The 16,531-nt window shown below is 58.9% G+C and overlaps 1 protein-coding gene across 3 annotated transcripts; it reads right to left on the bottom strand.

Moving 5' to 3' along the window:
* Window positions 1-1,140: 1,140 nt before the first annotated feature.
* Window positions 1,141-10,054, bottom strand: CCDC9B (coiled-coil domain containing 9B). 3 transcript variants are annotated; one of them, XM_036110668.2, is made up of 11 exons: window positions 9,902-10,054; window positions 8,967-9,080; window positions 8,586-8,693; window positions 7,812-7,964; window positions 7,595-7,720; window positions 6,765-6,964; window positions 6,409-6,467; window positions 5,748-5,801; window positions 5,550-5,649; window positions 5,017-5,059; window positions 1,141-4,933 (listed from the first exon to the last, which is right to left on the bottom strand). In XM_036110668.2, exons 1-11 carry the CDS (start codon window positions 9,911-9,913, stop codon window positions 4,397-4,399), a joined length of 1,506 nt encoding a protein of 501 aa, XP_035966561.1. In that variant the 5' UTR covers window positions 9,914-10,054; the 3' UTR covers window positions 1,141-4,396. The 3 variants fall into 3 exon arrangements, with proteins under 3 accessions (XP_035966561.1, XP_035966563.1, XP_035966564.1); XM_036110670.2 differs by lacking the exon at window positions 9,902-10,054 and having other exon boundaries at window positions 8,586-8,751; XM_036110671.2 differs by lacking the exons at window positions 8,586-8,693; window positions 8,967-9,080; window positions 9,902-10,054 and adding an exon at window positions 8,350-8,489.
* Window positions 10,055-16,531: the final 6,477 nt, after the last annotated feature.

Genomic DNA, 16,531 nt, shown 5'->3' with positions numbered 1-16,531 from the left:
TCAAGTGGATGCTTAATGAGAGGCTGTGACGCAGGCCTGCAGACTTGAGAGAAAGCAGCCTCAGTCTGTGCTTTCTGCAGCTAATCTCCCTGCCTTCCCAGCCTCGGGTTCTCGCCTCGGTGAGGTTGTGGTCACCCAGGGGCAGCCCCCACTCAGAAAGAGCTGCTTGCTGGGGTCTGTGCATACTGATAAGTGACTGGAGAGGCAGAGTGAAGTGGTATCTTTAGTTTCTCCTATTCCCTTGACCCCCCCTTCCTGACCTAGTCCCCAAAATAAAAAGAGATAGATAGCCACATGGGGATTGTAGCCATTTCCTTTATGGGTTTTTTTTTTTCCGGGGGGGGGGGCATCGGGGGTGGCTAGTACCATCTTTTCCTGTTTTTTCCTTTTTTTTTTAAGATTTTATTTTTTTATTTGAGAACGAGAAAGAGAGAGACTGAGAGAGAGCAAGCATGAGTAGGGGGAGGGGCAGAGAGAGAGGGAGAAGCAGACTCCCCACTGAGCAGGGAGCCCGATGTGGGGCTCAATCCCAGGACCCTGAGATCATGACCTGAGCCAAAGGCAGACGCTAAACTGACTGAGCCACCCAGGCGCCCCCATCTTTTCCTGTTACTCCTGTCCCTGAGGCCAGCGTTGGGGCTGGAGTTGACTGGTGGTCAAACTCTCCAAACTTGCGCCTAGTTAGATAGCTAGGGATTCCCCAGTTACCTGTCCCTTGACCATAGGAAAATACAGTCATCCTGCTCATTTGGGCGAAAAAACCTTAATTCTGGGAGGCATAGAGCAAACCCCACAAGGGAGGTTTGATTCTGGGGAAAATAATAAGCAAAGACTGTGGTGGAGTCCATGAGATTACCACTGGTGTTAACGGAAGAAACGAGGAAATGCTGAGTTAGGAAAGTTGGTGTGTGGACTTAAGGGAAATGCTGAGGGCAAAGAATACCCCAGTAAGAGCAGGGTCACTTTGTGAGGCCCTTAACTCCAGTCGACTCCCCCAGGTGAATAAAGGAAGCTCACTGCCCTGGAAGGCTGAGTAAACTTTACAAACCATCCCTTATTTCCCTGAAGTGTACCAACCCCAGTGATGATGAGACCAAAAGAGGAGGTAAAGGAGAAAATCGAAAACAAAGTAGACAGAGATCAAACCAAATAGCTACTTCATTTATTCAACACATTTGACTGAGTGCCAGGCTACTGTTCATAGAGTGCCTACTTAGTGGGCGGGGCATGTTTTGCATACTCTTTAATTTTCTTGACAACACTTCAAGGCTGTTACTGGCCCCATTTTGCAGATAAGGAATCTGAGGCTTTGGGGAGTTAACTTGATCAAGGTCGCCCAGCTAGCTGATGACAGACTTAGGTTAAGATTCAGTCTGTTGGATTCCAAGGCCCATGTCTATTCCACTCTACCATGCTGCCAATCCTCCAAAAACATACCTCCCTTGCAATCTGGTCTGCTGCTCCCTTCTGCCCAGGTGATAGGGGCTCAGGACAGAGCTATCTTCTGCCCTTTCCGCCCTCCTTGTTATGAGGCCTTAAGTCAAGTTGTCCTCTCCCTGCTCTACGGAAAGCTTCCTTCTCTGTTCCTCCAGCTCTGTGCCTGGGTTCCTTAGAGCTCTGTCTCATGAAGAACTTCCCACCTTTGAGGAGAGTCTTGTCAGTTGGTTGGAGAAGAGGTTCTGAGAGGAAGTCTCCCAGCCAGGCCTTTAAACAAGGGAGCCAGGAATTGCTACAACCAGGCTTCCGTGGCCCTGAGGTTTGTGGAGGGGTATCCATGCTTCCCTCCTGCTCCATAGCTGGTTCCATCCGAGGGGAGGAGGGTGGCCACCGTAGCTGCTGGCTCCCTTATCCTGAAGAAGGGCTCCCCCTTTTTTTGAGAAAAGCTCAGTGATACTTGCCTGGCATTACAGTCTTCCTATGGGGAAGATGTCCTGGGCCAGTCTCCACACTCTCCAAGCCCTAGTGACTCCCAGGACATCCTAGGAGAGAAGCCCTCTTTCTCGATAGCCCTTCATAACCCAGCTTTCTCTCCTGCTTAGGTCCTGTTGTGAGGGCTGAACCAGAGTTCTGCCCGAATGCTAGATCCCCATCCCACAGTCAAACATACCTTGGCCTACACTCCCTAACGAAGGCCCATCTGTGCAGTTGGGAGCACTGGGGGGTTGGTGAAAAGTTTGTGAATCTTAGAATTCAAATTCTTGATCATGATTATTTTTGGAGACATCTGAATTCAAGGGCTCTGCCTGAATCTGCTCTTCCCCAGCTCCATCCTTTGGGTCATGGGTCAAGTCCAGGGTCATGCTCCAAGTGCATCTATGGATGACTGGAGGGCAAGAGGAAACTTGAGCTTGGAGTCATTTGCCTTTACCTATTCATGTCTCACAGGGGTCTTCTTCCCACGTGCATAAGAATATTCCCAAGCCTTTTCAAAATTCCTCTAATCAACCCCAAACCAACCTCTTCCACCCCTTCACCTCATGCCATTCCCAACCAACTTCCTCACTCCCCACTACAGGAAGTTGGCACCACCCACTCACTGGCCTCTCAAGTGTCTTCCCAGGTGCCTCAGCTTTCCACCCGACTCTGAAGCCAAGAAGCTCCCACCTGGTGGGGGCAGCCCTTGCCGGGTCCCCGATATAGCCGGCAATGAGTCCTCAGAGTCTAGAGTCTGTCAGCCCCTAGCCCTCCGTAGATTCTAGTCCAAACCCTTGCTACTCAGCCTGTGGTCCAGAAACCAGCAGCACAGGTGTCACCAGGAGCCTATTAGAAATGCACATTTCCAGGCCCACCGCAGACCTACTGAATTAGAATCTGCATTACTCTGCACCCTCACGTGTGAGGAGCACGCTGATCTGCTGACAAAACACCCTGTCCTCACGCTTCCTGAGTAGAGGGGGTGGAGGGTGGAGCAGGAACCATTGAGGAAGCCCCAGCTGTGACCCCACAGTTTAGCCCTCACTGACAAGGGAGCATCCTTGGGGATGATCTAGACACTCCCTACAGAAACCAGAGAGGCTGGGGAGGCCCGGGACCCTCAGCCGAGAGGAAGAGCCCCCGCAGGGCCAAAGAGGAGGGGAGCAGAGGGGGCCACAGGGGGAGAGCCACGCGTGGTGAGGGAGGAAGGGGCACCTGCCTTTTCGAGCAGAGGTGAGATGGTTCTCTCTGGGCTCCTACCACCGGCGCCAGCTCCCGCCAGGCTCTGCCAGCCAAGAGCGGCTCCTGCCGTGCGGCCTGGGGCTGCAGGAGGACTGGGTTTCTCCCTCCCTCTTGCTGGCGGAGACATCATCGCCCACCGGCCGCACTGCCGCTAGTGGGTGCTCAGGAAATGTTTGTTGAATCGAGAGGAAGCCACAGCTTGTGTGGCGTCTGAATAATTCACCAGCCGTGGGCCTCGGGGGAGGGGCGGGGACGGAGACTAAGTAGGAAAGACGCCTCCCGAAGTTGTACTGAGCTAGAGTCACTTTCTCTGTCCCTTGTCTGAGTCCTTGCTTTGGCGTGCCCGCGGTGCAGGGGAGGTGTGTGTGGGGGGGTAGGAGATGGCAGGAAATGGCCCTGGGCTACCCCCTGCACCCCGCTGATGCTGTCTTGACGGTACACTTGCTGTCTGACCTGGGTGTGGGGGAGGGTATCCCTGATGATGAGCTCGCCACCCTCCTGTGGGGAGAAGAGGCTGTCCTCTCCCCACCCCACCCCAGGCCGTTTCAGAGAGGAGCCCTTTCCAGGGACCCTCTCTTTTGCGGAGGAAACCTGAGCTCTGCTCTTCTGTCCCCAGCTCAGTCCCTACCTGCTGTGGCCTCCCTTCCTTCGAGGCTCAGCCTCCTCTTCCAGAAAGGCTAGAGGCTGCCAGCTGATGGCTGAGATTCCCCTGCTTGGGCCATCCTGGGAGTTTGGGGCTGTGTGTCCCCTGGGTGCGAGGCAGAGGCAGGGGAAGGGGCTCAGGCCTGGACTGGTCCTGCCAGCCACCGAGGCTGCCCGCACCTGAGGAGCCAAAGCCGCAACTGGAAAGAGAAGCCAGGCCTCGGGGGTGACAGAGGCCAGGAGAGCTAGGTGCCGAGTGCTTCTAAGCCTCCAGTTCTTGCCATGGCAGGGAAGCTTGTGGCCTCGGTGGCAGTGGACCCAGGACAGGGCTCAACAGCCTCAGAGACCAGGGGTGGCATAGGAATACACCAGGAGCTTTACCTGCAGGTAAAAACACACCTATGCACGGGATGTGCCCATGAGGGGCAAAGAAGGACAGCTCCTTGCCCTCCCAATGTCACCCCACTAGAGAGTTTGCCCAGCTGCTCAGACTGCCACAAGCCACCAGCATCCAGATACTCATCGCACGCAAGAGTCCTGCCTGCGTTCTTCCCTCCTCCTCTCCCCAGCCTGGCCCCCGTGCTCCCAGGAGCTTTGCTCAGCATCTTCCTGCAGGGCCAGGCCGTCCTGTCCTGCTTCTCACACCTCCTGGGCCCCTTGCCCTTTGGCTCATTCCTCTGGGGGGCCTGCTTCGTGGTGCCAAGCCCTGCTGGGCCCCAGGCTTGCCAGACCTGTCTTCTCTGGGCTCTAGCGGCCCTGCTCCTTGTGGCTCAGAACAAGTCCGTACTTCCGGCGCAGCCTGGGGGTCACTCCACCCCAGGAGCTGCTCGGAACCATCCGGCGAGGGCACAGGGTTCTCCTGGGCCCCGGGCCTTGAAGTGAGCGTGCACATACTCTCCCCGGACCCGGGGCTACTGGCCCCTCCTAGAGAAAGGTCAAGGGGAACCAAGTCTGTGCTTTGTGGAGAGCCAGGGACTGGACTGGCTGTGGAGGCTCCTGACCCCCTTTTTGGCCCCCCTGGGGATCCTGGGGCTGGGCTGGTTGCTGGGGCACTTGTGGGTCGGCCCAGCTCCATCCTGCTCTGCTTCTGTGAATGCTCCTCCTCACTCCGAGTCTTTCTGGTACTTTGGCTTCCCTGAAACAAGACATTGGCCCTGCTGGCTGGCGGATTCAGAGCTCATGTCCCTAGCCCGCCCCATCCTGTTCCCAAGCACCCACCTCCTGGCTCTCCAGCTCCTCCTTGTCTTCCTTCGTTTCCCACCTGTAGGAACACAGCACGTGGCAGGCCCTGCTCCCACCCACCGCCCTTCACATCCGTGGCTCGGTAGCCAGTGGCCCCTGTTCCCAGGGAGCAGCCAGAGCTGGACCAAGGCCCCAGGAGGCGTCCCTTCCAGCCTGACCTTGTTCCCCAGCCAGGCATTTCCTCTGAACACCACCCACTTTAGCGCCATCCCAGGTCCCCAGCTGCTGTTTGTGGCCAAGCCCGCAGCACCTCGAGTTCCGTGGGGACTCTGGACTGTCCCTGCCTGCACTGCCTGGGAAAGGCATGCCCAACTTCCCCGGGGGCGGGGGCGAGGCAACTGCTGTAATTCCTGCCGGCCTCCCCACCCCCAACCTCATTAACCTGCCTCCAGGCAGTCCCAAGGGCTGGAGCAGACACCTGGACCAGTGCTGGGCCTGACCTCCCAGGGGCAAGGGAGATCCAGGAAGCCCAGATGCTTCCCCTGATTTTGCCCGCTGCCACCTGTTACCTGCGGGCCCTGCCGGTCAGCCTCTCTGTCCCCCGGGCTTTGCTTCGTGTGGCCAACACCACTGAGGGTCTGCTGGGTTGCCCACCCCGAGTAGTACCACCTGCAAGAGATGGTCCACAAATTAAGGAGAGAAGAGGGTCATGGCAGCCCAGCTCCTTCACCAGCTCATGCGACCCTGCTCCTTCTCTCCCAACTCACCTTTACCATCAAGGGACAGTGGTGGGGGCTGTGACTTCCAGTGGCTCCTGGGACCTAAGTGAGGCAAAGGAAATGGAGAAAGAGTGGGGTGATAAAGGATCCAAAGCAGTAACACCAGTCTTCCAGGACTGGGAAGCTGTCAGTCTTTCTCTTGGTCCAGGTGTGGATCTTCTGACTCCCCAAAAGATCCCAGGTCTGGGGATCAAGAGGGCTGGGTCTCTGTGCTCCCTTTGCCATTCCTGGCTAGGCAGCTGGCGGAGTCTCTCCAGCCCCAGCTTCCTCATGTGTAAAACCAAGGGGACTAGCCATTCTAAAAGCTCTGTTCCTATAACGGGCCAGGGGCAGGGAAATGAGCTTTCACCCATGAGGGACCAACTTCAAAAGGATCCCAGTGCAGACTTCTTGTGAGCCTCCTCCCCAGACCTTCTGGGGCCAGAACCCAGGGGAGGAGCTGTGGGTTTGGAGGGTGGGGAGGTGCCCTGCTCTGATAATGAGGGAGAGGAAGTAAGATGTTCTTCCATGCCTCCTTCCAGCTCCAAAAATAAGTGGCACACCAAGAGACAGAGATAGGAGAGGAAGCACGGGGCGGGGGGGGATGGGGGGGGGTAGGGCTGTGATAAAAGCCAAGGAGGGAAAGGGGGTGAGGTGGGTCTTGGCTCACCCCTGGTGCTGCCCACCCTGGCCGGACCCTCTTCCCAAGGCTTGCCGGAGTCCTGTAGCCTGTGGAGCCAGAAGGTCAGGCTTCTTTGGGGTGGACACAAGCTACAGCAAGACCCACGAAGCCACTGCCTCCCCCAGCCCCAACCCCAGAACCGACGGCAACAAGATGATGGTGGGCCCAAGAAAATGGGGGACCCGGTGCCCACCCTGAGCCCAAGGTCCCACCACAGGGCCCAGGCAGACCCTTAACCACCCTGGAGAGGGTCCCACCAGCCCTCCAAGAAGCATCCGCAGTTAGTCCTACCCCAAGCCCCACAAGCATGTCAGTCCAACGAGCTGCCCAGCCCTGCCACCCACGTGGGCTTGGCCTTGTCCAGGTCCCATGGGCGGCGCCAGTCACCCTGTGCGTCTCTATGCCTGGCCACGCGGGCCAGGTCGATCTGCTCCCGCTCCTGCTTCCACTGGGCATAGTCCCAGCCCACTTCCACGGGTCCCCCCACGGGCCGGTGGGGAACGGGGCCTGGGACCAGGCCTGGACTCTGGGGCTCCCGAGCACCCTGCAAGGAGAAGACACTCAGCACCATGGGGAAGAAGCAGGAAGCCTTGGACTTGGAGTGGAAATCTGGATATTACCAACCCCTGCCCCTCAAGGTTTTGACATCCCCATCTAAAAATGAAATCCGTTCCATCTCTGACACGTTCGTTCGCCATAGGCACGGTTTCCACCCCCTTGTTAGCTGTGTCTTTGGGGCAAGTTACTTAACCTCTCTGTGTATCATTTCCTCATCTGTAGAATGGGGCTAATAATAGCGCCTATCCACTGGGCCCTTGCAGGGGTGTGTGGACAGGCCCAGAGTGGAGAGGCACCCAGCCACGGTGAGCAAGAGCCAGGACTGGGGGCTGCTGCCACCTAGAGGTCACACCTGGCACATGGCCCACCCCAAGGCCCCCACCTGCTCGCCATCAGAGATCCAGTTAGGGTAAGGGGCTGACCTCTGACATACCCCATCGGGGTAAGGCCCACCCAACGTGGAGACGGGCCAGAGAAAGGAAGAAAGGGTGGGAATTCTTGCTGGTGCTGCCTGGGCGATGTCCCCAGAGATAGGGGACATAAGTGACTCAGCTTCTCCGCCTCCCCCAAATGATGACTGCCACTTTCACGTCCCCGTTCCCTCTTGAAGATGTACTTTCCGTGCAGAATCCGAGCTGATGGCCATCTGCATGGAGGGGGTCCGGCCCAAGCCCCTTCCACGTGACCCTTCTGTGCCCTGGTTCCTTGCTCTGGTGGGCTTCTCACTTACGATCCGTTTGGCCTGGGGGGAGGCGGGATGGGCAGTGTGGCACAGCCTGGTAAGAAGAGGCTGCTGGCCTGATTCCTGGGTTTCCCCCACCCACCCTGCTCACCTCAGCTTTGTTTTCCATGGTCACAGCCAGCTCTACCCGTTCCCCCAGGCAGAAAGTACCAGTGTGGTCCTCCACCTCCTCATCCTCAAGCATCTCATCGGCTGCTCCAGGTCTGAGGGGTCTTGCCCAGTTCCGGCTGACCACCCGCTTCCCCTGCAGAATGAGATGTCGTGCCCTCAGACCACATGGCCAGTGCTGAGCAGGAGCTGGGGACGGAGTCCTCCGGGAGGTTCCCCAGGCTGGGTTCCAGCCCTGGCCCTCCCTGGAATGCCCACAGAGGAGCTGATTCCGTGGGGCATTGACATGCCAGTGGCATGAGGTTATCCAGGGACCGGGGCCACCCCGGGGTCCAAGATGCCCAGCCTGTCATCTCTGAGCTGGGAAATCCAGAGCACTCAGACAATGGGGCTTTGTCCCTCAGACAGTGCTCCTGGCATTCAGCCCCCCTTCTCTGTCCCTCTAGGGTTGGGGGTTTAGGAGTGGCCCGTGATTTGGAGCACAGGTACAGGGCTGCGGGGCCCCTAACTTTCACATTCACCTGGAAAAGGGCATGAGGAGGATTCTATTGGGTGGCCTTTCAGCTGTGGCCCTTTGGGGTCAGAGGGACCGCAGTGGGCTGGGCGGCCTCAGGCTGGGAGCTGAAGGGTGAGCCCCAGAACTGGAAGTGGAGGAAACAGAGGAGCGGGAACGGTTGTCCTTCCCAGACATGGGCTGGGCCTCCGGCACCTCACCACCCTCTCTCCCTGCAGGGGGGGGCAGGGTGGGGGGGCTTACGCCGGGGACCTGGCTGATAGTGACAGTGAGGCCATCGGGTCGGAGGAATTCCGCTGTGGTCACGGCCATGCCCCCCTGCTCCGCCTGCCGCCGGTCTTCCTGGATCTCCTGCGGGAGGGCCCGGGGTCAGCACAGGCCATGGCCCCCCAGACGCACACAGACAGGCCTACACAGAGAGACACCAGTGGGACCACCAGGGGGCAGAGGCACCGCATCACAGCGTCCCCGAGAGCCTCGCAGACTTTCCGAGATGGACCACACCACCATAACTCTGGCCCCAGGCCTAGCGCCTGCAGGGAAAGACCCTGGTGCAGGGGTCTGGGGGTCAGACAGCAGTGCCAACCCCGCTGGTCCTCCCGGCCCCCGTCACGCCCCACTCACCTGGTACCTGCGTAGTAAGGCCTGGTTCTTCTTTCGAAGGGCAACGATCCTCCGATCCAGCTCAGCATCCTTCTCTTCCTGCCTGCTCATGGGTGACTCGGCTCCGTGAGGCCCCTGCAGAGGGCCAGTTGGGGGGGTGGGGGGGCAAGCTCCTGACTGCTGGGCCCATCCCTTATCAGGCCCCTAACTTTCACATTCACCTGAGAAGCATATTCTTACCACGAATGGACGCCGGCCCCAGAGCTAGGCTCACAAGGGGAGATGGCACATGGAAGGCCCCAAGTCCCCACCCTCCTGGGCTTCTCTGCCTGTCTCTCTGCCTCCTCAGGGGCTCGGGTCAGGGCCTTATACCCAGGCCTGCAGCTCCCAGCAGTGGGCTGCCCCTCCCCCTGGGCCCTCCAGGGAGCTCCACTGCTGAGCAGAGCCTGGAATGAGAGTTATAAATGGCTCTGGCAGCGGAACCTGCCGTGACTGGGAAGTTGCCAGGGGATTCAGGAGGTCGAGGGGGGGAGCCGCTCGGCTCCCAGGCCCAGAACCACAGGAAAAAGAGAGGCCCCGGCTGTGTCCTGGGCTCCCAGGCCCTGGGCCCCACTCCCCAGGCTTGTGCCCAGCCTGTGGGAAAGAGCGGCTCCCACGAGCCTGGCCTGTCCAGGTCTGGAGAGACAGCCAGTTCCGTGGGCGGGCCCAGCCGGGGAGCCACCCTAAGCAAGCCAGGCCTCTGCCCCGAGACCCCAGGTCTCTCCCTGTCTGGCCGCAGGGTCTCCATTGCAGCCAGTGCCCCTGCCCAGCCCCCCACCGGCCTAGGCACAGCCCTCGTCCTCCCAGGCCCAGCTGTCCCCAGCTGTCCCCAGCTGCCCCCGGAGTGTGAGGGCCTGGTGTCCCAGCCTCCGCCCCAGCCCCAAGAAGCCCCCCGCCAAAGGTGAGGTGCCACTCACAGCTGAGTGCATGGCAACAGTGGGCACCGAGAGAATTCCAGAGCAGCCCCGGGGGAGCCAGAGCAGGAGGGAAGCCGGAGCGCGGAGCCTACGGAGCCGGAGCCGGGCCTCTGCTGGCCTCTCCCTGCCGGCTTCACTGCTCAGCACACGAGATCATGTTGTGATTACAAAAGACTCCTCTGGGCTCCCAGCCAGGAATGCGCACCGCCACCCCCACCCATCCACTCTCAGAGGGCAAGGACCAGGGCGCTGGCCCTGCCCAGCACCTCTCCCAGCCCGGCCCAGCGTCCCCAGAGACACAGGCAGGAGCCTCTCTCTGGTGGGTTGAGCCCACACAGGGGGCCTGGCTGCCCCAGGCCCTGCCTTCTCCGAGGCCCTATGCCCAGCCGAGCCCCAGCCTGCACCTACCTGCAGAGGGACAGGCAGCCAGCATAAGCCTCCATCCCTCCCAGTAGTGAAGAAAGGCCTACAGGGTGCAGCTGCGCCCCTCAGCCATCCTAGTCTGAGGACCCCCACCTCAAATGAGCCTCCCTTTACCGTCCTTATCAGCTCAGGTTTAGCTAATTTGAAGGCATTGAGAAGCTTACCTCCCCTAGGCCACCAAATACAACTACGTACCTGAAATAACACCATTAGCCGTTCCTTTAGGTTGAACATCGTCTTCCCTGTGTTTTAAAGCACAGCCACTTCTGAGAGGCTCAGCTGTTCAAGTCTCCCCTCGGTGTGGGGAACTGGGCCCTCCTGCAGGGCCCGTGCTACCGCAGTCCGAGTCAACCACCAGCCTTCCCCACTCAGGGTCCTCACTCCGGGCCCTTCCTGGTCTTGCTCTCCACGTCTGGCCTTTCAGCCTCTCCCACCCCGAGAAAAGAAGCAGCCTTTCTCAGGAAAATCTCTCCCCAGTTCTTCCCAATACAGCTGAGGCTGGTCCCTCTGCCCAGGGGAGCAGCTTGCCTGGTGGTCCCACTCTTGGAGCCTCCAGGAGCTGGAGCTTGGGGTGCTGGGAGGGGGTCTCTGTATCAGGGGTACCTGTGGTCTCTTTTAATAGCTACAAGGCCCCAACCTCCAAGCCCTAAAGGGAGGGTCAGAGGTCACTGCATCCCCCACATCCCTGATTGACCAGGCCTCAGTTTCCCTAATTCCATGCTCTGTCTCCAGAGCAGAAAGCCCCGCTGCTCTCTCCTTCCTCCCCAGACCAGCCCAGTCAGCCAGGGTTTCAATCTCTGTTCCCCTTGAACCGTGTCTTCCTGCCACCCTCCCACCCCCTCCACCGTTAGCCTCTTTCCCGGCCAGGCCTTCACACAGTACCCCTGGCCCCACACCCAGTCTCCACGGCCCCAGAGTTCCCATCCTGCTTGGAAATGCCACCACACTCTCTCTTCCTTTCCTGCCGGATATTCCCCCTGAGTCAGACTCCCAGCAATGGTGATGCACCCAGGCTCCTCTCCCTGAGCCAATCTCTGTCTCTCTGTCCTTCTCCCACCCTCTCTGCGTACTGCCTGAAACAGGCTGCTGAGTTCCAGCCTAGCCCCCGGAAGGCCAGAGGCAGGGCCCTGGTGGGGTGGCAGCCCAGCTTCCCACCACCTGCCCTACAATGTGTTGTTGGAACTGGGAGGCCTGCCCAGCACCAGCCTGGGATGGGGAGATGCACCAGCTGAGACCTAATGTTCTCCAGCATCTTTGGAACCCAGGCTCCCCAACCAGGCCTGGGGGGGTGGGGTGTAGCTACAGGGGCAAGGCCAGGTCAGCTGTGCTCCTCACTCCTGTTCCCAACTCTGTTGGGGCGGGACAGCCGCAGGGGAACAGGAGGCCTGGGTAGCAATCCGGCTGTCCCCTAGGGTGGGCGACCCGGCTCTCTGGAAGGGCCTGCAGGCAGAGACTCTCCTAACCCAGTGACAAAGGCCTCGGGGCCCATCAGGCTGCAGCCCCACGTGCCCAGGACAAACCAGTGATCAGATAGGACCCCACAGTCGCTGGCCCCTCCCTTCCCAAGTGTTACACAGTATGTCATACCTCAGAGCAGCCCCTACATTCTCCCATATTCTCCAGAGTCCAGTATGTGTTTATCTGCTCCCCCACCGGACAGAGGCTCTCTAAGGGCAGACATGGTGAGCCAAGTGCCTCCAGATCCCCAGGGCCTGGCACAGTGCCCTTAAAAACCACAGACCCTGAGGTGCCTGGGTGGCTCAGTCGGTTAAGCGTCTGCCTTCGGCTCAGGTCATGATCTCAGGGTCCTGGGATCGAGCCCCGTGTCGGGCTCCCTGCTCAGCTCTCCCTCTCCCTCTGCTGCTCCCCCTGCTTGTGCTCTCTCTCTCTCTCTCTCAAATAAATAAATAAAATCTTAAAAAAATAATAAAAATAAATAAATCATAAATGCTCCCTCAGCACTTGCAGAGCAAATACACGTGTGAATAAGCCATGCTGTCCTGTGCAGGCCTGTAGGTATCCTACGCGTAGGCTTTCACTGCCTTTCTGCACCCAGAACACACGCAGCCTGAGGCTGGCGGCAGCAGCGAGCGCCCCTACAAAGTGTAAAGGCCGCTGTCTGGGGAAGGTAGGGGGAGACCACGTGTCTGTTACTCCCTGCCACCACTAGAGGACAGCAGAGTCACAAAGCCTGATGAAGTGGGGGTGCTCTTTCCCTTCTTCCCTCGGCTCCCCAGCTCCTCTCCCTCTGAGTCTCTCTAATCCCCAGACTAGAGAACTCCCAGCTCGGCCAGAGCAGAGAAGCGACACAGTTGTAGAAGCCTCATTTTACTGACGAGGAGGCCCAGAGAGGTAGCGGTATCGGCCCGGGGCACACAGCCTTTGCGTCACACCTGAGACCAGGAGCCAAGGCACCTGCCACCCAGCCAAGCACTCTCCTGCCCCACCCCACCCCCAGGCTGCCCTCGGAAGGCTGTTTCCACAGCAACTTCACCCTGTGCCCTCGTCCTCTCTACCCTGAGGTGGACCCGTTGTCCTAGCACCTCAGCCATGGGTCCTGGTCACATCTCTTCCCTGGCTGGTCTCCCACCCTCTCAGGTGGCCTGCCAGCTGGGCCCCCAGCCCCACACCGGGAGCTGACCATATTTGGGCGGTATTTGTGGTCTGTGGTTTACAGACCCCGAGCTCATCCTGAGGACAAGATGGCTGCAAGTCTGGGGATCGTCACTGAGGAGGAAAGAAGAGAGAGGTCTGCAGGGGAGGAAGGGACTCTCTGGACCACACACCGAGACTGGGAGCACAGACCTGACAGAGGCCCCACTCATGGGCTTCGTTCACTGCTTCCAGAATGGCTGCCCCTGCCCGTGGCTGATTAATAACATTTAAGCACTCCGGCCCTTGCCCGCCCTCAACCTCGTCCTAATATGAGGCAGAGTGGGATGCGGGAGTCCCGATTAACTTGACCCTCACTGGCTATATGACTTAGGTAAGTCCCTTATCTCTCTGGTCCCCATCTGCAAAATGTGGTGTACCTACTCCTCCGAGTCGTTGGCAGATGAAATGAAATAACATGTGATATCCACATCTGGAACGATGTGCGACCCAGAGTAGAGGTCAACATAGTTTGCTTCTTGCCTCAGGTGAGCATGGGAGCTACGTTCTGGATGCTACCACTGCAGCATCCTTTGAGGGGCCCCAAAGGCTGCCTCCTGCTAGCCTGCTGGGATCTGGACACACTGAAGCCCTCTGAAGTGTGAGGCTCACTTGTAACCTGGTGGGGAGATCCTGAGGCACCCCCTCAGCATCCTCTCTGAGCCTCCCTTCATGCTGACCCCTGGCCACAAAGCCTGCAAGGCCAGCTTCCTGCCCCACGCCGACTGCTCCCCCACCCCCACCCCATGCCTGTCCCCTCTGAAGTCCCAGCTAGCGCTGGTGCTTCTGGAAGCAGTCTCTGTGCTTCACCTGCCTCTGTTCCAGCAGGGCAACAAGAGGGCCCAGTTCCGAGTTCACATCCCACTGCCCAGGAACCATTCCTGGTGGGGGCCGAAACTTAGAGGTCACCAGTATCACGTTCCCAGCTCTGGGTGTGCGGATGAGTACTGAAGAGGATGGGCAAGGCTGGATCACAGGAGCCAGAGAATAGGCAGGCGACCCTCCAAATGGGAAAGGTCAAGAGGGCGGCTTAAAGCCTCCTGGGTTTCCTTTCCTGCAAACCCAATCCCCATCAGGGCCAGTCCTGGCTCAAGAAACCGCTCTCCTGACTCCTCCTGACCTGAGGTCTGTGTGGAAGCCTCTCAGGGCAGGCCAGACTACGCCTGGCTGGGGAGGACTCAGAGTACCTGAGGTAGGGCAGAAGGGACAGGCCGTGGCCAGGCTGCAGCCTCTCCCGAGAACTGACATGCCACAGCAGGGTGGGACTGAAGCCCTTTGAGGCATCAGGAGGCAGAAGGAAGGCTGCTCTGGGGACCTGCTCCTCCGTTCTGCTTTCCAGGGCACACCCAAGGCTGGGACATCACAAGATTTCCAGCTCTGGCCCGGCGGCGGTGAGAGATGAACCCTAGTGTGTGACTGAACCCCTGGGGTCTCCCTTGTTGGGGGCCCTTTTCTCCACCGTGAGTGCAAAGGTGACTCCCAGTGTAATTTTCCCAGGACCCAGGCCTGCCTCCCACCCCCAGCCCAGAGCTGCCCACCACCAGGAGCTGAGTGCTGCCCTGTCGAGTGCTCGCCCACCATATTAACGCTACCTACTGTATGCTGTCTCTGGCCCAGACGATGAGGGAACCAAGAGGCGAGACCCCGACTCCACCTCCGAGGCACTTGCCAACACCAGGCTGCAGTTAGCCTGAGGCCAGGGCAGCACAGGGCTCAGGCCAACCAAGGAGTTTTCCAGGTGAGCTTCAAGGGGATGAGCAGGATTCAGCAAGGGGATGGTTGGGAGAGGGCATTCCATAAATGAGTCACGGGAAGTGGCCATGGCACAAACAGGAGGGTGTGTTCGGATCCTGGAGGGAGGGGTCTGGGTCGGGCAGAGCAGTGGGGGTCCAGGGAAGAGTGAGCAGGGGGGCCTCGGGAGGCCTCAGAGCAGTAGCATGGGGGTGGGCAAGGTGGGGAGGGGAGGAACCAAGACAGCATCGAGGACTCAGGCCTAGGGGTCCTCACGGATGTGGGGAGCAGGCCAGCTTTGCCCACATGCACCCAGGGGGCTCTTGCCTCGGGGCAGGCAGAGAGATTGGAATGCTGGCACGGGACGGGCAGGCTCTGGCCCCCCCACTTGCCGCTTACCACAAGGGCCTCTGAGGGGAGGTGGGGGTGGGGGTGGGGGCATACCCTCTAGGCGTAGGGGGAAAGTCTGGCAAGGTTTTGAGGGGTAGAAAGAAGAACAGAGGCCCAACAGAAGGCAGAAGGGTTGTTGAGAGCTGGCCTGTCCCACTGAGACAGGGAAGGGCCTTTGGAATGGCCAGGTGCATCACCCAGCCTGGTGGCTTCAAGACAGGGAAAGAACAGCCTGGGTGAAACAGAATGTGTTGTAATGCCTGGGACACCATGGTCACCACAGGGAAGAGGAAGCATCCTCGGGGCGGCGTGGGGAGAGAAGTAGGGTAACCAATTGTCCTGGCTTGCCTGGAACTGATCCCGTTTGAGCACTGAAAGTCCTGCATCCAGAACACCCCTCGGTCCTAGGCAAACCCGGATGTTTGGTCACCTTAGGGGGAAGGAGGGTGCTACAAGAGGCTGGGGCAAAGAGGGAATGTCTTGGGAGCCTCTCAGTGAAATACTCAGTGATGCCAGAAGCCAAAAATGGTGACGTGTCCAGCAGGAAGATCCCAGTGTGAGCAAGGGCAGGAATGATGAGGCCAGGAAGACAGTAGGTCATCGGGGCTAATCCTGACAATAATAAGAAACACCATGTTGGGGCACCTGGGTGGCTCAGTTGGTTAAGTGTCCAACTCTTAATTTCAGCTCAGGTCACGATCTCAGGGTTGTGAGATGGAGTCCTGCACTGAGCTCTGAGCCTAGTATGGAGCCTGCTTAAGATTCTCTCTCTCCCCCTTCCCCAGCCTCTCCCCAACCATGCACACATGTTGGGGGCGGGGGGAGGGGACGTGCTCTCTCTCTCTCTCTAAAAAAAAAAAAGAAAGAATACCGTGCACTTACATACAATCCTGCCAAAGGCCTTACACCTGTGATGTGATTTGATCTCATCAAACTTTGAAATCTGCGAATTAACTAGGGCAGGTGTTGTTAGCTCCGTTTTGGAGATCAGGGTCAGTGACCTGCCCAGGAGTCTCTGTGGTGGGGTGGGGGTAGGGGGGGTCTCCCCAGGGCACCTTGCTGCATCAGTGAGGCCGATGCCTAGCCCTGCACACTCTCTCCAGCGCATGCCCAGGACCAGCCACCTTTGCCCTGTTGACATGAGAAAACTGTCCACCCGAATTGTGTAAAGACGCCTGGCTCTCGGGGCGCCTGGGTGGCTCAGTCGGTTAAGCGGCTGCCTTCGGCTCAGGTCATGGTCCCAGGGTCCTGGGATCGAGCCCCGCATCGGGCTCCCTGCTCAGCAGGGAGCCTGCTTCTCCCTCTCGCTCCGCCTGCCTCTCTGCCTACTTGTTCTCTCTCTCTCTATCTCTCTGTCAAATAAATAAATAAAATCTTTAAAAAAAAAAAAAAGACGTCTGGCTCTCCTGCCTCCCTCCCCAAGCCACAGGGCAG

This window comes from Halichoerus grypus, chromosome 8, assembly GCF_964656455.1.
Source record: "Halichoerus grypus chromosome 8, mHalGry1.hap1.1, whole genome shotgun sequence".
NCBI lineage: Eukaryota > Metazoa > Chordata > Mammalia > Carnivora > Phocidae > Halichoerus > Halichoerus grypus.
The sequence above is the reverse complement of the archived record's forward strand: the minus strand, read 5'-3'. Positions and strand labels throughout refer to the sequence as shown.